Source organism: Tachysurus fulvidraco, chromosome 13 (assembly GCF_022655615.1).
Source record: "Tachysurus fulvidraco isolate hzauxx_2018 chromosome 13, HZAU_PFXX_2.0, whole genome shotgun sequence".
In the NCBI taxonomy this organism is placed as follows: domain Eukaryota; kingdom Metazoa; phylum Chordata; class Actinopteri; order Siluriformes; family Bagridae; genus Tachysurus; species Tachysurus fulvidraco.
In genome coordinates this window covers 10,939,047-10,957,996 of record NC_062530.1, presented here as the reverse complement: position 1 = coordinate 10,957,996, position 18,950 = coordinate 10,939,047, and the positions used below count along the sequence as shown (strand labels likewise).

General features: G+C 37.8%; 1 protein-coding gene across 4 annotated transcripts in view; it reads right to left on the bottom strand.

Annotated features, from left to right (window-relative positions):
• Positions 1 to 16,373, bottom strand: part of nectin1b (nectin cell adhesion molecule 1b) — a 97,128-nt gene extending 80,755 nt beyond the window's left edge. For 3 of the 4 annotated variants that reach the window (XM_027132603.2, XM_027132602.2, XM_027132604.2), the window contains exon 1: positions 15,650 to 16,373. In XM_027132603.2, coding sequence (XP_026988404.2) covers positions 15,650 to 15,704 — 55 coding nt within the window. In that variant the 5' untranslated portion in view covers positions 15,705 to 16,373. The remainder of the gene's footprint in view (positions 1 to 15,649) is intronic. The other variant, XM_027132601.2, reaches the window with a different exon arrangement.
• Positions 16,374 to 18,950: the final 2,577 nt, after the last annotated feature.

The following is an 18,950-nucleotide window of genomic DNA, read 5'->3' as shown; positions in this document are numbered from 1 at the left end:
TGGCACAGCTTAACCACTGAAAAGCCACAATAGAAGGATAGAGGTACTAAGAGGGTAAAACGGAGTGGAAACACCTCTGACTGAATGGAACGAGGTTAACGACAGGGGCTGGATTCATTTACATTACACTACCTAAACACTGGGGAAGTGCTCACATATGAGCCTAAAGCTCAAAGCATTTTTGTTTACTTAAAGAAATGTTTTGTTTTTTGTTGTTTTTTTTACCAGTGATGCTAAAAGTCTCACTTCTTTTCATTGCTTTCACTCCCATTTCTCATTTCCCCCCTTCAAATGCTATAATGATGCAACCCTAAAAAAAGAGACAGTAAGAGGGGGCATGAACACTGAAGTGTAGTAATGAATTCTGACAGCTACTTCCCAGGGATGAAAATATTAAATCTTCAATGTAGCGGATGAGGGGGACATCTCTCTTTCTCTGTCTCTCTCTTTCTCTCATTCTGGTTTCTTTTCTCATCTCACTCTCCACTGAGGACTTACACATGACATTACCTTCCAGAGAAATCCATATAATTTTAGCTGAAGGTGCACAAGCAGGTCTGCACTTCTCCTGTTAGGGAAAGGATTGGTGTGAAAAAAGAGAGAGACAGGGAGAGAAAGAGGTGCTCATTGAGTGCTCGTTCTGCATAATGAACTTACTTGTGCACATAATGGGGTTAACACTTGACCCCCTCCAGCAATGGGAGTGCACAGAGCACATCACTGTGCAATGATTCACCGTGGTACACTCACTATATCTGACTGAAGTACATTTGAACTCTAATCATTCATCCATATGTGGAGACAATGACCAACTACTATAAAATAATACATACAGGCACAGGCTGTTCAGCTGAAGCTGTTCTGAGAGTAAAAAGAGGGTAGTACATATGGTCCTACTTTCTTTATATAGTAAATTGGTCAGAGAATGTATATGCATATATGCGTCATTTAATGGCTTTCCTGTACCATTTGTCTAAGATTACTCGGTTTGAATAGACCTGTCGGATGTGGATGTGGAGATGTGGATGGCAAACCTCACAGTGTAGTTCAAAATAAACACAATGTGGAAATGAAAATTGGAAGACTTGTACTAAAGTCGAAATTTATTCATAAATCCAACAATGAACAGTAAACTCCTGTTCTACATCACAATGGGGTTATACATTTAAAATAGAGATCTTCTATTTTTATAAGTTACAAAACAAGCTCAGACAATGAAAGTCCAGATGTGAGGCAGTGTTTTTAGCACCTGGCAACTAGAACAGAATAATGGTTATTGAGCAAAGGATTGGCAGCTACTTCAATATGGCTTTATATTGCTTCACTTTAGAATTCATTTTTATACTTAATCTTTACCATACCTTAACAACTATACAAAAGAACAATGGTGTTCCTTGGAAACTAAAGACCACCTGTAGCACACACAAACAAGCACTAATTAATGCAGTAATTTATTGATAATGCCACCAAAACAGTAGCTCATCAAGAGGACATAAAAAAATTGTGGCTGTGTTTGTCCCACATCGCACAGTGAGTCTGATGAATTGCTATGCTATGAGTAGACTGTCAGGGGCAAAACAAGGGTCTCAGCGGTGATGGATTTTCTAGATGTGTAAAAAGCAGCTTTGGATGTCAGCTTACCCCTGATGCCTACTCACTAATGATCAATTTCCCATCTGGCACCAAGTGACCTAATGTATCATTATCTTGCTCCTAAAAGAGATTTCAAACCTGGCAAGAGACAAAGAAACAGACAGCAAGAGACAGAGTGACAGAGATAGACAGAGGCAGAAAGAAAGAGAGAGAGGGTGTGTGTCTAAGTCTGGAAAAGTCTTAACAAACATAGCCAGGAAAATTTGTGGTGGCAGCTGCATTAAACAACACTGGCTAATAAAGCTTATATGTGGCATCTGTACTGTGATTAAAATGTAAGTCCCAACACCAGATTCCAGACAAAATAGGCCAGAAATCCACAAACAGGCATACACAGACATACACACTTCTATGACGAGAACCAAAACCACACGTGGGTAGCAGTGGAGAGTTCCAGTATTAATAACAGTCAGCAGTCTGATTGGATGCCTCCACTTGCTTCCCACAATGCAGTTTAAACGCCTGCATAATTAATTCCACAAAGAGAGAATCTTAATCCCAATTCGTTCTCATAATGCACAGAGCATCCTCCCTCCTGCTGCTAACTCCAAATAGAAACATCTGGATGTGTCTTGTCAAACATGCAAGGTCTACACACTAGATAGTTTTACTGATTCCAACAGCCACACAGCTGCTTTAGCATTGCCAACATCAAGAAACCTCCCAATTACTGAAGGACATCAAATGGCATGAGGAAAAATATGACAGCAGCGCCTTTTTTCAGACAAGCATAGCTGTGTGTCTGCTTTGTTAGCCAGTAAAAAGAGAGCTAGCTGGTACTAAGCCATCTTTACCTGAATGCATACTAGCAAAAAAAGAAGCTTTGATAGATACCACAGGAAGCTAAAAAGAACTTTGTAAAAGCATATTTATGACTCAAACATTCAATGTGAACAAACATATGCAGGCAGCAGAAAAGCTCTTAACAGTTTTGTCATTGATAGACTGGAGCTGACATACTGTCACACAGCACCAGGAAATAGCAAAAGCTGAGCATGGCATAATCGGGGGCCCTCCTAATACCTCAGGGGAGGTGAATTTCTGTGAAATCAGTGTATTTTTTAATAGATAAAATGTCATCATCTGTTTGTGTGGGTATGTGTGTTTCTGAATGTCTGTCGGTCATATTCACACTGATATTGGTGCACATTCATCTTCTAAAGCAAAGCATAACACTCAATTTTCCAGCTTTGACATTCTGCCAGGAGGAGTTTGTATGAAAGATTACAACAAAGATTACATTGATTGTCCAAGCAAACTTACACACAGACACACATACACACAGAGATCATTTGAATGGCACAGATGACAAAAAACAAGAACCTAATTATCCTAAATCTTAAAAAGGTACCTGGTGTTAATTGAATTCTATAACCAATACAGACACACAACATTTTAGGGCATTTGATCATATAGTTTTCATCCATTAAATGACAAAGGTACTAAATTAATGTAACTAAAACTTTTTCCAGAATTGGTCAATTTTGATGTTTGTATACTCAACTGACAAAATCTGGCAAACCCAAGCATGAAAATCTGTTCAGTCGAAAGTTTAACTTAAGCATGCTGTTTAGAAAGAGATGTGGGAGAGAATAACAACACAAAAATACAGCTCACTGGATATACCAGAACAACCTGAAGACATAGCAAAAGCAGAGAAGCAAATGGCAAGTTCTCATATTCAAACTACTGCAAGTGAACAGTCATTCAGGTGGCCCGTATGCCTTAAGAAACTCATGATTTATACAACAATCCTCCTCCATAGCACTGGCTCCCTCATTCTGAATGTCTCCATTTTGATTTCCCAAAACTGAGCATTAGCCACACTGTGGACGCTGGCCAGAAAGTGTGTGGTTATGAGCAGGAGCCTTCACCTAGAACAAATATCTGTCTTCCATCTCCCTGTTCAGCAGTGGAGTGTCAGTAATAGGAATGTTTAAGGCTTTCAAAATCTCTGAATTCACTCACTATTCCACATTACATGTTTTTTTTATTGCATTGCTATATTGTGAACATTACTTAAGCGAGTAGCATACCCGTTATGGCAAAGACTGGGAAATCAGGGCTAAATCATGTACGTTGTACTAGGCTTTATTGGCAGTCACATTAATCAATCTAATCAGAAGAATTGCATGGAGCAAACTCTCCCAATTGTGCCACAGTTAGTACAGTCCTGAATATAGATGATCAATATTCAATTACAATTTTTTTCTGACCAAGAAGGCCGATAAAGAAAGTCCAGCCAATTAGTCTTATTCAGATGTCACACAGGATAACATTTCAAACAATCTTACTAGCTACTAAAAGGTTAGATAAAAAATGGCAGGTCAATTTATAACTAACAGCACATGAAGACAATAGAGATAACTTAATAACTCAGTTTGAACCATACCCTTACCTTTTCCATTTTATTTTTGTTCTTATAATTTAATAAATTACAGTATAGGGTTTGAAAACAAGTGCAGAAATTTTTGAAAATGTTCAAACCACTTGTGCAGTTTTTCAAAAGGCACCTAATTAATCTACTCCCTGACAAGCAGCACATATTCCTTTGAGAACAATAAACAAGTCAACAATGACTAGTAAGGCGTCACATTTAGCAGCTTTTTAAATGACACTGTAAGTTTTAGCAAAATGTGTCAGTTTTAACCAGTTAAACATATTTATCATGATTAAAGCAATTTACCATCCACTGTGTTTGAGCTTTGTGCCATTTGGCCTGACCTGCATTAATGCAAGCAGGTATTAACATAATTTCTAAGATATCTATAGAAGACAATGTCCATCTATGTTTATTGGTACAGTTCTGGTGCCCCTATAACTGCCACCCACTCCATATATGATTGACCCCTCTGGCCCTGCCGGTCAGCGCACTACAAATCCGAAAAGCTTCCCAGCATCTCCATGGTGACAAACCCTGGCCAAACAGATGGCCTTAGTGCTGCAATTAAAAATGGAGAAAGTGTGAGCAGTTAGTGAGGGGATAGAGACACAGGGGGAAGGACAGAAAAAAGAGTGAGAGAGTGTGAGAGAGAGAGAGAGAGCGAGAGAGAGAGAGAGAGGGAGAGGTATAGTGCAAGAGAGATGTAAGAGAAAATGTGGGTCAGGATCAGGGGGAGTGGGGCAGGGAAAATGAAGCTTACTCTGTTGCAGAGCCACAATATACTCTTCCTCACATGTACTCACAAGTGCACAGCCATGTGTATATATACATATGTGCACACAATTTCCATTGCTCTCTCTCTCTCTCTCTCTCTCTCGCTCTCTCTCTCTCTCTCTCTCACAGACACACACACAAAAAATAAATAAATAATTAAATAAATAAATAAATTCCCGCAATCCCACCTCTTCCCATCCAGAAGCTAAGGGCATTAAGGTAAAAAAATAAATAGCTCTGACAATAAAGCAGAAGAATATATTAATAAAGGCCAGAAAAAGAAAAATCCCTGCAGTCCTCCTGGGGGAATTAACTCACTAAAACAGGGGTAACCAATAAATATTTTTCAGTGTTTATTCAGTGAGTTTTTATACTAAATATACATATGACCTACCCATTATTCGCATGCACACCATTAAAGGTTATCACATGATGAAATTTTGTAGTTCAAACATAACTTTTAAAGCATTCACAAAAATAGGCACTATTTATTTTACTGGTTCTGAAGTCTGTAGCTTGGCATTCATTCTTGTTATAAATGATGACATTTTATATCACAGGTTTTGTGTAAATGTGTTGAGGAGTTGTTGAGCAACATATAGAATAAATCAGACTTGTAAGTATATTTAATTGCATGACTTTTTTATTTACAAGTAAATGAAAAACAAAAAAAAAGGAAAACGAAAATGTACTGTACCATGTATGCCAGACTAGGTCTCTTACAGGAAAATTCATAAAAATCACTAAAATTACTAAAGTTACTAAAAATGATTGCACAAGATATTATAAAACAAAATAGTACTCAAGAAGTGTTAGGTCTATACCTGTTTCTAATCAGTTTTTATTGACCATACAGTACTTAATGCAGAAATGCATTTGGGGTATTTTGGGAGCTATATCTGAATGCTGGCTCAACGAAGATAATTCAGTGGATTTTAGGGCCTGGAAGCATTTGATAATGCACCACAGTCTAATGAAACTAAAAGAAAAGGAATGCCAGAAAAAAAACGCTGTTATAGTGAACCTATGTCACGCTTCCAACATGGCTCATTCAGAGCTGCAGCAATCCCAAAGCACTCTGGCCTCCATCCCCCACTGAGCCAATGCGTAAATCAGTCCACACACAAACACACACACACACACACACACACACACACACACACACACACACACACACACACACACACACACACACACACACACACACACAGCCAACTGTTTTTATGTTTCTTCCATTAATTAAAAAGGAAACTCCATTAACTCATATGTCATTGTTTATAAGACAAGCATAAACAGGGTTGGCTTCAAGCGGTTCAATATTAGCTTCTAAAAGGTCTGGATGTGGAATAAAAATTATGAGCTCATAAATCTCATTTCATTCTTTCTTTTTTAAATAATCCTGGTTAGGTTTGGTCATTGAAACACACAGCTTTTCTTTTTGTTAACAGTGAAACTACACAGATTCCTAATGGCAAAAGCAGGATCCACAAGTCAGGCCAACCTAGTCTGCTGAGATCTGAGTTCCTGCTTTGAGTGTCTGATGGATGCACCAAAAGAAAGCCAAGGATTTCTTCAGAAAGAGAATTTCTGGGTTGAAAATGTAATTATTCTGCTAACCTAACACTGGTGTAGGAGGAGGAGGTCAAGGTTATGTTGGCATAGTATGGTTCAAAATTGATTTTAGCTAAGCATACATGACATTGTGTGGGATTTTTATCTGCACAAGTAAGTAACCCTCCATCTCACCATCCAGATATAACTTTGGCAGTCTATGGTTCAACAGATTTGGCTCATACCACTAACAATCTCCCATTAATTTCCACAGCAGTACTTAATCTACTTCTAGCTCTCTTACTGGTTAATGCCATAGTTATGCCAAGCCTTCCAGTGCCATGCCAGATTCTAACCTCCTGAGTCGCTCTTCTGGCACAAAACCACTTGTTAGGCTGTTAGTAATCAAGGAGGGGTCTACACTAATTACAGGAGAAATCTACAATGAGTACAGTTTGACGGCTTCAGGGTGGGGTCTACTTAAACCCTCATCTCCTGATCACTGCTTAGCAGTAAATTGCCTATTGGCTCGGGTTCTCTTTAGATTTTTAAACAGTATAAGCTTGAAATATACTTAAAAACACAGAAAGTGAATTATGGTAATAATTCCAAGCTCAAAAAAATCTTGTTGTCATATTTAAATTACAAGCATTTTAAACACAATGTAAATATGATTTAAAAAATGTTTTGGGTTCACAAGAAAAAATTGACTGTTAGAAAGATAAACAAAATATAGTTAAAATTAGGTATAAAAGGTTAGGGGTAGTTTAAGTATCGGTGACAGACGGGTGGAGACAGATTGATTGCTAGGATAAAATGAGTACTTATGTCTCTGGCGTCCCCTTAGGGAGAGGAACTGTGTCTGAGAGCTTGGATAAAGTCAATTCATTATCAGTGTAGGATTAATGCCTGACTTCACTCTTCATTCAAATGGATGGTGTATTGTGGGTACTTAGAAATAGATTCTATACAGAACGAGTAAAACAAATTGAGACCATAAGCAATTATTTATGTGCCACGTATTCTTGAAACCGTTTCCCCTTTTTCCATTTTACCCCCTCACAACCTGGCCATAGATTATATGACCCACTGGATCATATTACAAGCCTTTCAAATGTCAGTGCAAATGTTTGTCACAGATAAAACAGAGACTACTTGTGACACAGCTCTATTGTGATGAATGAGAGCCACACCCTCTAGCACAGGCTGATTTACTCCCTTAACCCCTCTCTTAAACCTCATGTTCTGTTAATCACTTAATAATAAATGTCCCACTGACCCAAGCTTTTTCCTTTCATATTACCAATCCAACTGACACAGACATTTTTTACGCGTTGTCTCTCATCCTCCATTCTTTCTCTCCTCTCCAAGACATCAATAAACAAATTAAATTTTCAACTGTACAGCTTTCCCTCCCATTTGTCCACCCACGAAATAAAGCTATTCTTAACGTTTGCAATAACATAAGCAAATTAAGTTTGCTTGATCATACACAAAACACTAGACTGATTAGAGAATATCTGAGTAAATATTAAGGCAATTTTTTTATTTTTCTTCTACAAGGTAACAGTGCACAACCACTCAGCCTGAAATGGGAAAATCAATAGCTGATGGCAATGGTTACTTTAGCATTATCCCTTCTACTGGGCCACAGAAGGATCAATGCCAAACTGCAGGCTCTCAACCCTGTGTGTTCCATGCCCTGTATCTTTACCCAATCTTGTGTCATTTTAATGTTTATTCTAATACCTTAGTTAGTCCAAATCCAATCAGTTTGTTGGTGTTGTTGCATTGCGAATACAGCTATGTTGGAGGAAATAGTGTAGGCATGATCAGATCTAGCTCAAGTCCATGTTCAGAAACTTGGAAAGATTCAACAATGGTTCAGAGACACACAGCTACAGAGGATACAAAAGTTGTGTTTTGGGTTTCTTCCAACCAACTGTCTCTAAACTGCCTGTAGCAGCATGCTTCTTCAATACGGGTTTGGTGTATGTAAACAGTGTGATATATATAATATAGCATAAAGTGATGTAAAAGCTTCCTGATGGTCCAGTGGCAGGATCCCATGAATAAATGAGCCTAGGTTTATGCAAACATTTGGCTTCAATTGTATATTTCTAAAAGATACAGAGACAGAAATAGAAAGGTAGATTCAAAGACTGCGAGGATCATAAAACAGCACATGCCTCTAGATGTTCATGACAACAACAGCTCCTCACAGCAGATCACAGTCTATTCACTCACCTCTTACTTTCTCTCTCTATCTATATCTCCGCTCATCTACCCCCCACCCACCTCCATTAACACATTTCAAATGAAATGGCAGGTATATTCATCCATTTTCTATATTCCCTTGACAAGCTTTTATGTAGTTAAGTGATCACATGGCAAGTTTTACCCAATGAAAGCATATGACTGCAGTAACATTACAATAAATAAACCTGTTTCTGGCTGAAGCATGGTTATATTGGTTTAGTCTAAAATAATGCACACATTTTAAAAGAGCTGGCCAGGAATGATCCAGTTTCTTAAAAGTTAATGTCCAATTATCTCACTAACTGCTGTTACCCTGAAAATATTTTGGACTTGAGTACTGCTTGCCAACCATAGGTTACCTTTCCCTTATATGGGAGCTCAAGAACAGCTGGAATGAGCCAACTGGTGAACCATTTGTTTTTAATAGGTTTAAAAAGTCAATTTCAATCTGGAAGTACTGGTTAATAAATATTTCTGCCAGAAATATAATATGAAATAGATTGTAAATTCCTTACTTTAAAAGTCAGGTAATTTGGTTTACAGCATAAGGTTTATTATCCTGAATACATTATGTTTAAGCAAACCTAGTGCTGGCTGCAGAGAGAGACAGAAGAGCAGGAAGTGAGAGAAGAAACAGAAAGGCAAGTCAAGAAAGTAATAGAATCATAAGAGAATAAATGAGTTGTGTCTATTTATAAAAGCCTGAAATTAATTTTAACAATGAATGTCCAGCCCATATCTGCAATTAAGTTAAATACACCAGGACATCATTCTAGCTGATCTCTCTATACAGGCCAGAGCTAAGGGTGAAGGACTTAAACATCTAATCTCTGAATCAAGATAAGAATCATTAAATCACTCTAAGACCAGATAAAAACAGGGCAAGCAATACCGGTTCTTGGTCACTGATTTTCTATGGCTTCAAAGTTTAAAGCAAAAAATTGTAGCGAGGTCTTAAGACTAAAACCATAGTAGAAGTTAAGTCATGCAGCCACTAAGAAAGTGCACACAAATTCACGCACACAGGCACCATAATAAGAGGTGAACTTCTTCACCTTCAGGGCTACTTCATGCTTTCGAAGTCCATTACTTCTGCATCATTACACACTTCGCAGCCTTAGGAAATGAATATTTAATGTATACTTGTACTTAATCATTTATTTGTGCTCTATATGTGTGGTGCTCCTGCGTGTTTATTCATGCAGCTTGTTCTCAGGAACAGAAGAGTTCACCTCTAAACTAAATGTCCACATCCATGACAAAAGAAGAAAAACATAAAAATCAAATGATAAAGTATTTTACATGCTGGTTCTCTTAAAATATTTTTAGCCTTAATCTTCAATGTTCTAAAAGAATCCCCAGTCCTACTAAGAGCTTTATTGCTGCTCTTCCCTGGCCAAGAGCACAACCATTCTAACAGCACAGCAAGAAATTAACCCAGTCATATCATAAAAGCCAGGTCAGTCACCCCCGCTCCCCCTTCAAACCATCTGAATGTCTGTATAATTACTTAACACACATCTGAGAATTACACACAGTACATCTGCCAAATGCCACGCCATGTGTCAATGTCTAGCAAATACACATATCCTTTTCACACAGGCTTTCTCTCAAGGACAGATAAACAGACCAAGAAAAACGGTGAGAAAAAAATGCCGTCTTCCTTACAGCAACCCTTGCAGTTAAGAAAACACTCACTGAGATATGGCTGATGAGCAGAACAGATTTTCTCTCATTTGCAGGCAGTGACCTTCCGAAAACACACCTGTTTCTGGTCAACAGTCTTCATGCTCTTCCCCCTGTATCTGTTCATTAGCTTTCAGAGCAAAACAGATGTTTCTGTTCAGCAATTATACCTATATTAGGGCCATGAAGACATGGAAATCGATTCAAAAACTAAATCGAAGCATCATACTTTGTAACACATACATCTTCACCCAGAGAAAATCCTTATATAGCCAACATAGAATGGCTGGCTGGAATAGTAGAAAGATATTTGTATCTAGAACAAACAGTGAACTGCTGTTTGTTGTAAATATCATACTGAGGAATACCTGGGTGGCTAATTGCAATTAATTTTCAGTCTGTAGTTTACAAGCAGCATCGTTCACACTCTGGGCACCAAACAGGTGGCCCGTATGGTGTCTAATCTGAGCAGAGGCTGACATTTGTTAAATTTGCATGTTGCCAAATTTCTACTTGGATTACACTTCCAAGCCAGACAGATTCCCATTTGTAATTGCAATTATGTCATTGTAATTCCCATTTTTAATTTAAAAAAAGCTATTGCATTTTATATAAATTGGACTATTAAATCTTAAATCTTAAAATTATAATTTCTGGACTATTATCTGGGTTTTTTGCCATCCTAGCTACTAATATGTAAATACTTTCCATTAAATATTTGGTTGATATGATCCTCCTAACCCTGGTGAAAGACTTTCAACTTTCACCTTGGTGAAAGGTCTGGCAGACCTCAAAGACCTCATTCCTGTGTGAAGAAGGCATCCACTTTGCCATATCCAGCATACATCAAGTGTTCTGCTAGTGAAGAACAGACCATTTTGTCTTTAAAGACATATAACCAATGTGATACATCACAGGTAACGTAGAAGAGCCTCTTTGTGATTGAACCTCTATATAATAAGAAATGGAAATTAATTCCCTTAGATTTGTATGTTCTGTTCTTTAGATTTCAAATCTCTCTCTCTCACTCACTCACTCACTCTCTCACTCACTCTCTCTCTCTCTCTCTCTCTCTCTCACACTCTCTCTCACACTCTCACTCACTCACTCTCGCTCTCAGACACACATTTTCCAGGGATGACACATTTCCCAAATATTGTATCTGCTACATTATGTGAATTAATAAGTTGCTTATACCTTGGGAGAAAGGAATAACAAACTATCCTAAAAAAAAAAGCAAATATATATTTTTAGAAACAATCTCATTATTGATCATTAGTGGCCTCATAGTTAGAGAGTCTGACTCCTAACCCTAAAGTTGTGGGTTCGAGTCTCGGGCCGGCCACGACTGAGGTGCCCTTGAGCAAGGCACCGAACCCCCAACTGCTCCCCAGGCATAAATGGCTGCCCACTGCTTCGGGTGTGTGTTCACTGTGTGTGTGTGTTCACTGCCGTGTGTGCGCGCACTTTGGATGGGTTAAACGCAGAGAACAAATTCTGTGTATGGGTCACAATACAAAGCCGTATGTCACGTCACGTCACTTAATTTCTGTGATGTTTCCACTTGATGCTTTTTGAAGTGCTGTTTTCAATTATATACAGGAATAAGACACACATAATCAGAGCTATTGTAAGCACAGATCATTCTGATTGGAGTGTTCACTGGGAACTGATTTAAATTTGAGATGATGCTGAGAGTCCAATTTGTAGCATCATTAACAGCAGGCTTCACTCAGTAAAAATATCAAAGTCTCTGAAAGCAAGCAATGGAAATACCAGTTGTGTGAATATCTGTACCACGTGCCACTTTCTCTTTAAATCAGTTTTACAAAGGCAATGTGGAAGATGTGACCAATCACCCTTGATTGAATACATTCCTACACATCACAGATACTGCTGGTCTGGATTCTATTGTAAAGGTCACAACAGGATGTATATCACTTAGCACTTCAAAAGAGCTTGACTTTAATAGGCCAGATCTTTGACCTCAACCTCATTGATTATCCTAAAGGTGAATGACTGTATCGTTATGCTTGCTTCTAAAGAAGAGTAAACACAAGTGCCACACAACAAGCCCCCTGAATTTTTCCCATTTCCTATCCTGTATCTGTCTACTGCCAAGGTGTCCAGGGTGTCTACTGCTCATCAAATGAATGTAAACAGCTGCAAATGCCACTCAAACATAAATATTGCTGTCAACTAGTAATCAAAGAATGAATTGAAAACGAGAAATGAATTCCTGTTTTTGTGAGTAAAGAGCAGTTACCACAACATTCCCAATCAGAGGTGGCTATAACTGTCAATTCCCTGTCCTTCTCTATTATCTGGTAATGAAAATGATAATGTTTATCATGACATGTAATGTAAAAACAAGCCTTGTTCTTTGCAATCAGAAGGCTTATAAAAGTGGTGAAAATTTAAAGTGTACTCCTGTCTTCTTTTCCCAAGCTCTCTGACAGAACAGCTTCAAAAGACCGAAAATGTGATTGCCTTGGGCCAGCAACTAATCCCGATCTCTACTGTGGTCCAAAAAAAAATTTCACATAATACTTTCAGGCAAAACCCAAACATCAGTATACATTTTTGCAACCACATCCGTTCCAAAATTGAATTCCAAAATGTTTCCATTTTAAAAATACAATCTTTAAATTGTAATGAGGTTAATGGTTGTAACCTTTTTTCAGAGAAAGGGCTTATAAACTATCGAGGATTTTGTTCAAATGAAGCAAGGTTGTTCATCTGGTCTAAAAACAGCTGAATCAATGTGCATTATTATATGTGTTCTTTTCTTTATTGTACTGTTTTTAAGGCATCAGACCACACTGCACTCAGAGGATTAACCTGATCACTACCACACAGATAAACCTTGAAATGTCATCTTTGAACTGATATATTTTATATATAACTTAATGACAAAAAATAGTGACCTAACAATTTTTTAACAAAAGCAAACTTTATTTCTGTCAGAGTAGAAAGCCAATAAACCAAACCCCTAGAAAAGCTTTACAGATATTTTCATCTGATGTGACAAATCAGGGGAAATAATAACTTACATTACTTATCCTAAATGATTTGTCTATCAAAGTGTTGGGTTTATGAAAGGATCTATAAATATATGCATGTGGTATTTCTGTTTTAAAGAATAACTATAAATGGAAACAGACTGAATCTTAAAAAAAAATCTGCCAAACAGACCATATCTAGTTCATAAATAATCTGGCCTGACTCCTACCCTTCTGTCAACAGTCAAGCATGCCAAGTGCAATCCCCAGTCCTAATTACATGAACAAATCATAAGTATATTATCCTGATAATACATTCAAACTTGATAAGACTGAACCATGAACTTAATGTGGAATGTGTGAAATCTTTCTGTTAACAAAGAGTTAACAGAAAGAACCTGAAACCATATTTCCCCAATGTGCTGTAGCTTGCCGTGATGGGTAAAACAAGATGCAGCATGTTCACATAATTCATCAGTCTGCTTTAATCCTGGGCTACAAAATACTCCTAACTCTGTTACTTATGTGAACACACTTTGTTGTGAAATTTCTGTACTCTGATACAAATGTCTGGTTCTGAGACAAATAACTATATGTAACGACTATATGCCAAAAAGCTCAGCCTCCGCAGCTACTAATTACAGGAGGCAATTTTCATCCTGATAATTTAAATACATGTTTTGTACACAATTAATATTGTAGACTATCCTAAATGTGCTGGATTTGACAATGGGGATTGGCTATGTTGTGTATTCAGAGATCAAGCTGTACAGATCTCAGACATTGCCTCTTTGTGCAAGCTCACAGCCTCACCCAGCTGTGTCTGTGTGTGGATTTACATTTCTACAGCTTGAAATCACAAGTCGCAGCTTGCAAACAAATTGCCTGTAAAGTGAAAGACTTGTACTAATCATGGGAGAAGGAAGGCTGTGGCTCAGCAAAGAATTACAGACATTTTGAAACAATGCAGAAAAAGCCCATAAGGACTGGTTTGTAAAATGTAATTCATTTTAACAGTAATACTCTGGAAATGACTGCATGAGAAGAAAAACTGGGTGCAATCTTTAATAAGTTTGACACATGCTCCATCCATTGTTTCCGGTCTGTCTGTACAAAGAAATTATCTACCCAAGGTTAAATGAGATTTGAATCTAAGTTAAATTTGACAAAGAAGCCAAAGAAGCTGAAGGCAAGCTCTCTCAAGAGCAAGGAGTTTTCTTGACCTCACTCTGCTTACAGCACTAGCAGTTAGAGAGAGTGGTGTGATATTCACTGAGAAAGGTTTTTCTAAATAGTAGTTTATTTAACAGTGGCTTTATTGAGAAAAATGGGTTTGTTGTTTAAGTCTCAGAGGAAAATGACAGCTGGACAACGGCATGTACATCTTCATCTCTTTCGAATTCTACACCTTCAGTGTTACATTCAGTGTTTTATGTGCTGTTTTCTCATTTTCCCATAAAGCAAGGCCAGCAGAGGCTATTGAGAAGATAAGATTCAAGCCTGATGACATGTTATATTAGTAGGTTTACACTTTACACAGACTAGCTATAATAATAATAATAATAATAATAATAATAATAATAATAATAATATGAATACTAATTATAATAAAAGTAGTAGTTATAATAATAATAATAATAATAATAATAATAATAATAATAATAATAATAATAATAATAATCATACGTTTGGAGACATTTTGAACACAAGTTAAGTTGGAAAATTAGTTTTATTGAACACCCTACTGAGTTTTTTTTATATAGTTTATTCCTTCTAGGAAAATCCTTAAAATAAAGTGTCAGAGATGGTTTGAAGAACCACTTAACTAAAGAAAACTGTGTGAACAACGAATGACTTAAAAATCGTGTTTAATATATATGTACTGTATATAGTGTTCTGTTGAATTACTCTGAAAAAAGTGATTGCATTAAATGATACATGATAGAATACACGAACATGGAAAAATTCATCATAGGAAAGACATCTTGCGAAATCTTATGAAGTGGTTATAACTTCCTAACAGTGATCTTTATCCTTCTTTCTTAAGACGACTATCTCTTAACTGGCTGGAACATTTTATGGAGTCGTGCCGCATCGCATCGCATCCCTGTCGCCATCTTCCTCCTGCACTGAATGCCAAACCAGGGTGCTTGCGTTCAGACTGTCTCTTAAATTCGTTACATTTCATTTTGTAGTATCCTCCTACTCGGGTTCATGCCAAACACGCATAATGGGAGCTGGGTTTAAGTGACCCTGTCATATTGCGTTACGCGCAAAATAAAAGTCGGTATTGATTGCTTTTATTAACACATTCTGACCCCTAGAGCGCAACGGTACGTACCTGGTGTGTTCATAAGAACCACTAAGAGTATCCATGAACTGGCTGGCTTTGCCATGGTGCAAGCCGTGAACCGAAAATCCTGTAGAAACGCGCGAGCACTTCAGAATAATAAGTTCAGCTCCATACACTTTGAAGCGCCTTTGCAGAGACTCCGGTACGACTTGTTCTTATGCGCTCGACCCGACACAAAGCCCCTGTGATCTAAAACAGATGTAGGCTGCTCCTGGATCACAGACTTGTCAAGTCAAATGGTGGTACAGAATAAAAACTGCGGATGATCGTTACTGTTAGCTCAAGAGATCCGGCTACACAATTGTCACTTTGCTTTTCCTCTCCACTTTGCTTTTTCCAGCGTGTCAGTACGGATACAGTCCGGCTTAACAATGCGCTTTAGGTGCGTCAGTGCCTCTGAACCCCAGGTCCCTGTTTTCCGCCACAGAAACAGGCCTTTTTTGTCTCTTGTCTTTCTTACTCAATAGTAGGATCCGCGTGAAGTTCTAAGGTTCCCAGTTTTCACCCTTGTGTGTGCAAACGGGGATTATGAGATTATTCTGAGGTTGTTCGCGAATGTCAGCACAAAAACCGATTCGTGCGCTTTCACCTAGAAGGTTTTACAAAGTAAAAAAAAAAAGCGGGGTCGTGTGATTCAAATGAAACTCGATCACCTGAACTGATGTAGCGGACAGCGCGAGCTGACTGAGAACCGAATCTGGTGACGTAATAAAGTAGGCCGGAGATCCAAGCAAAGACCACGCCCTCTACAGAGAGGACAGTTTGTAGGGATGTAGCAGCCAATCGTGCTCTTAAAAAGTACTTTATTACGTCATAACTGATAGATCACAGATAGAATAAACACTAAACCATTTTTTAGGCTGCGACCAATTTTCTGTCATGTTTTAGACGTGTCTGATTCTGTAAAGCAGCCTCAAGCTTTAATTGTGTATGCTATTTAAACTATTAAGCTAAGAATACTACTTATTAAAATTTTAGATTTATTATAAATTATTAGATTCATTATTATAAATACTGTAGTCCAGCAGTTTGAGCTATACGTTTTTAGTTTAGTATATGTACAGTCATATGCAAAAGTTTAGGAACCCCTGACAATTATGATTTTCAACAATCCATGATTTTCATTTATAAATATCTGGGTGTTTGGATACATGGACACATTTTGATATCAAATAACTAAAGGACACAGTAATATTTCAGTAGTGAAATGAGGTTTATTGGATTAACAGAAAATGTGCATTATGCATCAAAACTAAATTAGAGAGGTGCAAATATTTGGGCACCCCAACAGAAAAATCACATCAATATTTAGTAGAGCCTCCTTTAGCAGAAATAACAGCCTCTAAACGCTTCCTATAGCCTGTAATGAATGTCTGGATTCTGGTTGAATGTATTTTGGACCATTCCTCCCTACAAAACATCTCCAGCTCAGTTAGGATTGATGGTTGCCGAGCATGGACAGCCTGCTTCAAATCACCCCACAGATGTTCAATGATATTCAGGTCTGGGGACTGGGATGGCCATTCCAAGACATTGTACTTGTTCCTCTGCATAAATGCCCAAGTAGATTTTGAGCAGTGTTTTGTGTTGTTAATATCCAGCCCCGGCGTAACTCCAACTTTGTGACTGATTCCTCAACATTATTCTCATAGAATAATGACATTATTCTCAGAATCTGCTGATACTGAGTGGAATCCATGTGACCCTCAACTTTAACTTAGGTAAACTTTAACCAGCTTCCCAGTACCAGCACTGGCCACACAGCCCCACAGCACGATGGAACCTCCACCCAATTTTACTGTGGGTAGCAAGTGTTTGAAATGTTTGCGTACCTCAAGCGACTCCGTTTGTGGCGTGTGTGCAGAAAAGGCTTCTTTCGCATCACTCACCCGTACAGCTTCACCTTGTGCAAAGTGCGCTGGATTGTTGAATGATGCACAGTGACACCATCTGCAGCAAGTTGCTGTTGTAGGTCTTTGGAGGTGGTCTGTGGGCTGTTTTTGATCATTCTCACCATCCTTCGCTTTTGCCTCTCCAATATTTTACGTGGCCTGCCACTTCTGGCCTTAACAAGAACTGTGCCTGTGGTCTTCCATTTCCTCACTACTATATGTTCCTCACAGTGGACATTGACAGCTTCTGTGCAATAACTTTTTGTAGCCGTCCCCTAAACCATAATGTTGAACAATCTTTGTTTTCAGGTTATTTGACAGTTGTTTTGAGGCCTCCATCTTGCCACTCTTCAGAGGAGAGTCAAAGAGAGCAACAACTTGGCCACCTTAAATACCTTTTCTCATGATTGGATGCACCTGTCTATGAAGTTCAAGGCTTAAAAAGCTCACCAAAACAACTGTGTGTTCCAATTAATCAGTGCCAAGTAGTTACAGGTATTCAAATCAACAAAATGGCAAGGGTGCCCAAATTTATGCACCTGTCTATTTTCATTGCATTTCATTGTCTATTTTTGTTAATCCAATAAACCTCATTTCACTACTGAAATATTTCTGTGTCCTTCAGTTATTTGATAGATTAAAATAAAATTGCTGATCCAAACACCCAAATATTTATAAATGTAAATCATGGAAATTGTCAGGGGTTCCTAAAGTTTTGCATACGACTGTATCTATATAATACATATCTAATACATTTTTATGTTGTTTTTACATGTTAAAAAAATCAGTACTAGTGGACTTCAGTGCAGTATTTGGAACTATTCACATATCCACCTTTAAGAAGCATTTTATCCCTGATTATAAACAGAACTTTCTTTTGTGTGTACGGGGACATTTTCATTTATAACGTTCATATATATTCATGAAGAACATTCCTGAAAAAAAAATTTTGTTTTTGTTTATATGCACACATTTTATTAGTTATTACAGTTTGTTAGTATAGATGACATCTTTGAAATTGTGTTAGGAAATGTAAAAAATGTAATCCAAAATCATGGTCAAACAGCAAGCAAGGTCATGCAATGAGCAAACAGCATAAACAGGAACAGACAAGGTCAAACATTTGAATAGCAAAACAAGGTCAAAACCAGAGAAACGATCAGTGAGTGAAAATGCTAGAAAGAGACACAGAGCATATACTTTGTATTGCATGTGTCTGTTCAGAGTCATTATATACTGTGAGACAGTGCTGTGAAGATGATTGAGTCCAGGTGTGTGTAATCAGTAATCTGGTGAACATGAAAGAGAGATAATTTGAGTATAGTTCTCATTGGCCATGTTTCAGGCCATACTGATTTTTGGTATGTGTAGTTAGATGGCGATAAACAGTAAACGGC